Below are 5,182 nucleotides of genomic sequence, written 5' to 3'. Positions count from 1 at the left end.
CACACACACACACACAGTGAAACTTTAGTATCCATCCTTGCTGTGGTATTTACAGAAGATTCCTCCATAGCTGGAAAACAGTCGGTGGCATGTGAGGAATGTCTCATTTAGAAACATAACAACAAACAGTTTGGAGAGCGTGCAGTGAGGACGTGTACCACATTAAAATGTTCAGTTATCAAAATCTTATCACAAGATTTATTGGTGTGTTTATTAAAGGCAGGTAGATCACTGTAGTGGCAGATGTGGAGATGGTTCTCTGGGTGAAGTGGTTCGCATTGTAGCCATTGTGGTGTGTACATTAACAAGCTTTTTGGCCATAAGAAGTTACCACACCTTAATATTTCGCAGTAAGATTAGCATCTGTCCTTGTTTTTCAACTAATGTCATTTACAGTAATAGTGGAAAATGTCAATATGTTTTTTAAAATGTGCAATATTTCTTGGGAACTGTTGGTTCTAGTGAGTGGGAGGAGTAGGGAGGACAGGAAGGGATGAAAGGTTAAGGCAGGGTGTGGCTGGAAGAAGGGAGGAGATGGTGGGGCAAGAGTATGAAGATATTTGGACTCACACTGTAACAATTTAGGCATTTCTGTGTGTGCGTGTGTGTGTGTGTGTGTGTGTGTGTGTGTGTATGTAAAAATATATGATTTATTTTTTCCCCTCACAACGCCTCACAGTAGGAAGGGAAAAGCACAGGTGTAAATAATGAAATGATGGCTGAATTATATTTAGCTGACTCAGTTTCAGATTGCCATGGTTTACTGGGACGCTTGAAGAGAACAGAGTCATCGTAATGTTATTATCTGCGCGTTCCCTATCGCGACACGTCAAAATGTCTGCTGTGAAAAAGACAACTTAGAATTAAATGTTACAAACAACACAAGCCAAGCAGCTAAAATACATAAATCACCACATCACATCAATGACAAGAAGCGACCCATCAATGGACTTTGGTGAATCAATACAAGGTTGAACAAGAGGAAGTTATAGCTGTGGTTTCTCTCAGCAGACAGCAGTTTGATGAGAGGAAATATTTCTGAAATTTAGCATTCCAGTCATTCATCAGTCTGCTCCTGTCACTGCTTTTATTTTATTTTGGGCTCATTTCCTTTGTTTTTCCCTGTTTGATTAAGAATCTGAAAATTAGAAAATCCTTTGATAGCTTTGAAAATGTTCTTTATAAGACTAGAAATAGAGCTGTATCAATCTGAATCCATTAACTGTACTGTAGGTCTCCCTGCAAATGATCAGAACAGAGGATCAGATCTCTTCAGTGTTATAACTCATATTCATTAAAAGCTGAAAATAAAGACAGTGCTACTGATTGCAAAGCCAGTTGTATCTTTGTCTCATTCTGCTATTTATAGATATGAAAACCCTAATAAACCCAAAAATAACAAATTTTTCCTGGCCCATCATCTGTGCTGGGAGGATATATCAATACACATCACGTCAAAGAAAAGACCAGTGATGAATGAAAAGAGTAAAATAATGATGATTGGCCTGCATAGTTTTGTCAGTTGCAAGCAGAATAACTTGATGTATAATACCGTTTGAATATTTTCCAATCAGTAAATCAACCCACTTTCCTTCAGAACTTCCTGCCACTGTTAGTTTACTTCCTTCAGTGGCACCGTGACTTTCGTACGTGTCTAATCTGCATATAAACAGCATTCGAAATTAAGGATCTTTAAACCCCTGGAGGGAGAAATCCACACTTTTAATGGCTTAGCTAGCATAAAGACAACAGAAACGGCTGAAAAAAACACCCAGAGGAAGGAGAACCAGAAAGGAAGCCACTGTGGCAGACAGACCTGTCCTGAAGGTGAACTTTCTGTTCAAAACTGCATCCTGCCACCTTTCACTCAATTGCTGCTGTTTGATACCAAACAATCAACAATGGTTTCTGAAACAATTTCCAGCTTTAATTGTCACTGTTCATTCTAAATATAGACGTGCACATACTCTAGTAAGGAGTGTGTGTAAATGTGTGTGTGTTACCTGTTGTAAGGGTTCCTCAGCAGCAGAGCCTGGCTGCCTGTACAGCTGTCTGAAGGTGTGTGGCATCCGTAGACAGGAGGAGGAACAGGATACTGCTGCTCACCTGTAGTGCACGGACACACACACACACACACACACAATATATAAAATGTGCAAACGTTGTGCACTAAGAGGAGAGTGTATAAACTTCCACCATATCTCATCTCCCTTTAAACTCTGCCCTCTCCTATTTGTCTCCATTTTTTTGGCAGTTTCTTCTACAAATAAAGCCCCTTCGCTTCATGTTTCTCTGTCTGAGCTTCCCCAGCAGTGAAGTGAATGGCTCCCTCGACATTTCTCTACATTCCAAAATCCCTCTCAGCTCCGATTCGCCCACTTATCTTTGCTGTAAAAACCGGCAGAAATTTACAGCGACGGCTTCCTAAAGCAAACGCATTTAAATATTTACCAATAACATAGGCAGAGGAGGGATTAAAGGGAAAGGTGGGTGGATGAAAGCTGGGAGGAGAGGAGGAGACAAGGGAGTTTGTGTGTCAGGATGTCGCTGATTTATACCTCCGACAGACGAGGTCACTGCGGAGACGTCAGAATAAGGGACAAGACACTCCCTAGGTGAGGGCCATGGAGCTGCCATACAGACGCAGCTGTGCACTCACACAGGGGTTTTAAATACACACAGAGATCTACTATCCACTCTGGGGCATTGTTTTTTTTTTTTTTTAAAGAAGTCACTACTTAAAGACAAAAATATGAGATACCCTACGATATTAGAAAATCTAATACCGCTATACTTTATAATTTATTCTTGGATAAAAATGTTCTTTTTCCAGATCTGTGGCAGAAAGAATTTAGGATTAAAAGAAACACCCTGAGGCTTGGTTACAGCCCAGAAACCACCTTGTAAGACTTTCATTCAGCAAACAATGTAATGCCTGTTTGTAGTGGGGAAGAGGAACACCATGCACCTTTGAACTGCCCTGCAAAGGCAAAAACGGAGCAACTAGAGTATTTGGGCCTAAATTTAAACTTTCTTGGTTTCTGGTGGTTCTTTACCTCATTTAACAATTTCTTAAGCCATAGAATGTTTTGGGTTTTTTTCAATTTTAAAAACAGATTTTAAAATTTGGCAGTTATAGCAAAAAACACACCCGTAGAATCGCCATAATGCTAAATGGCAGTAAAGCAAGAGATGCTAGCAATTAAGTGAAAGCTAGCTCGTGAGAAAAGCTAGCATTAGCTTAAACTAAAGCTCATCATTACCACTTATTTATTTATGTGTGCTCATTATCGTAATTCAGTTATTTAATTGAAGCTGTGGCTTAATCCAATCATGGCAGAGAACAAAAAACAGCTAAACTCTACCAAAAGCTAACTAGCGTAGCAGAGTAGCCGAACTACCATCTCAAATTTGAACTCTAGAGGAATTCAGATGACTGTGCAGTTAAACTACCTTTAAATTACATATCTAAATGTATTAAATTGTAAATTCATTTACTATATTGATTTCAGTATAAATATTAATAGATGGACAGGCTGACACCTAGCAGAACAAAGGTACAAAGCTGAAAGAATACAGTACTATTAGCAGATACTGTGTTTTCTACTCACGTGCGGTATCTGCATTTTTTGTTATTAGGTTAATTAAGAAAATGAAACCATCACAACATTTCTATCTGTATGTGCTTAAAAACTTAACTTAAAAATTCCCTTTCCTCAACTTCACTGTCAAATGCATTTAGTGACTGAAGCCGTATAGCACTGGCATACTCATACGCGCTCTTACCCATAGTGCTCGGCTGAGTTAAAGCGTCTTCATGTTTGAAGGAGTGGTTGGAGAACTGCGAGCTGTGGTGTGTAGGAGTGTGGCCGTAATTACCGGCTCCATCGAATGCGACCGCGCTGTAACCTGCAACACAGGAATAAAAAGCAGTCAATACACAGAGTCGCTCGCCACCAGAGATCACACATGACCTCCTGAACACTGGAACCAGTCTGTATGGCTTTTATCAAAAGCGTATTAGACACCAGCTATAAGACATGAAGCTAGTGTTTTATTTCATCCCCCCCCCTAATTTGAAAGGAGGTATTATCACTCAATAAAAACTTTAAAATTAAAAATAGTTGGCATTTGTGTAATTTCATAGACATTGTAATTACAAAAAATAAAGAATTACTAAAAAAACATTTAAAAAAAGTTTGTCCCAAAGTAAAGTAACTGCTGCTGAACAGAGCGGAAGATGTGATGTGGGAGATTTTGATCAGGTCAAAGAGTCATAATAAAGTTTGGTGATTCTCCACAGAAAATCCCTGCACTCGTCTTCTCTGACGGTTACAGCCCATAGAGGGAATCCTCAATGATGATTTTTATAAAAAAAGATATGAAGAACTGTTTCCACAAATGTTTTGGAGCCATTTTGACAGATTCAATAACTATCAACATCATCATATTACTGGACAACCTTTATAAAATAGTTTCATTTTTTCCCAATGATTTAATGCTAGGTTCATTTTCCAACAAAAAGATCAAATGTGTGTAGTCTCTGCAGCTTTATACGTGCATACACAGTTACATATTTAGGGTATATTTTCCTTTTAACATGTAAAAGCAAAAGCGATGGAGCCTGCAGAGAGATGACACGACTGATATTGGTCTCTACTTGGGTAAAAAAAAATTCATTTTGTTTTATTATGTAAGATGACACAGGGCTCGTAAATACACAGCGTACACATGTTTACACATACAAACGCACATTAAACTTTTGCAGCATGGAGTAAGTGTGTAGGCTTCACCGTCACCGTCATCAGGATGCTGTTTTCTGACTGCGTAGCACTTAAGCTAGTGCATATAATTTCCTTCCTTCGACACACACACACACACACACACACACACACACACTGTTGTTGTTCAGAGGAGACTAGATCTTTGCCTGACATCCCAGACCAGGCCTGACTCATGGCTTAGACTGACCTAAAGGGCACAAACACAGTCCCATAAATCACCCACATGCACACACACACACACACACACACACACACAATCTCTCACTCTCACATACATGCTTCATTAATTAAAATGCAGCACTTTCACTCACTTTACTCGGTGAATGGTTTGGGTGAGAGTATAGGAAAAAAAACCTCATTAAACGTCTCCATTTATCTTCCACTCACCCCTGTCTGAC

The 5,182-nt window shown here is 39.3% G+C and overlaps 1 protein-coding gene across 2 annotated transcripts in view; it reads right to left on the bottom strand.

Moving 5' to 3' along the window:
• Positions 1–5,182, bottom strand: part of LOC118329922 (Wilms tumor protein homolog) — a 25,526-nt gene that overhangs the window by 14,292 nt on the left and 6,052 nt on the right. For both annotated transcript variants that reach the window (XM_035664273.1, XM_035664274.1), the window contains exons 2-3: positions 3,787–3,909; positions 2,004–2,106 (exon numbers count right to left, since the gene is read on the bottom strand). In XM_035664273.1, the coding sequence (XP_035520166.1) occupies positions 2,004–2,106; positions 3,787–3,909 (226 nt within the window). The remainder of the gene's footprint in view (positions 1–2,003; positions 2,107–3,786; positions 3,910–5,182) is intronic.

Source organism: Morone saxatilis, unplaced genomic scaffold, assembly GCF_004916995.1.
Source record: "Morone saxatilis isolate NCDOM2014 unplaced genomic scaffold, NCSU_SB_2.0 Contig2, whole genome shotgun sequence".
In the NCBI taxonomy this organism is placed as follows: Eukaryota; Metazoa; Chordata; class Actinopteri; family Moronidae; genus Morone; species Morone saxatilis.
This window is presented reverse-complemented; position numbering and strand designations above follow the sequence as displayed.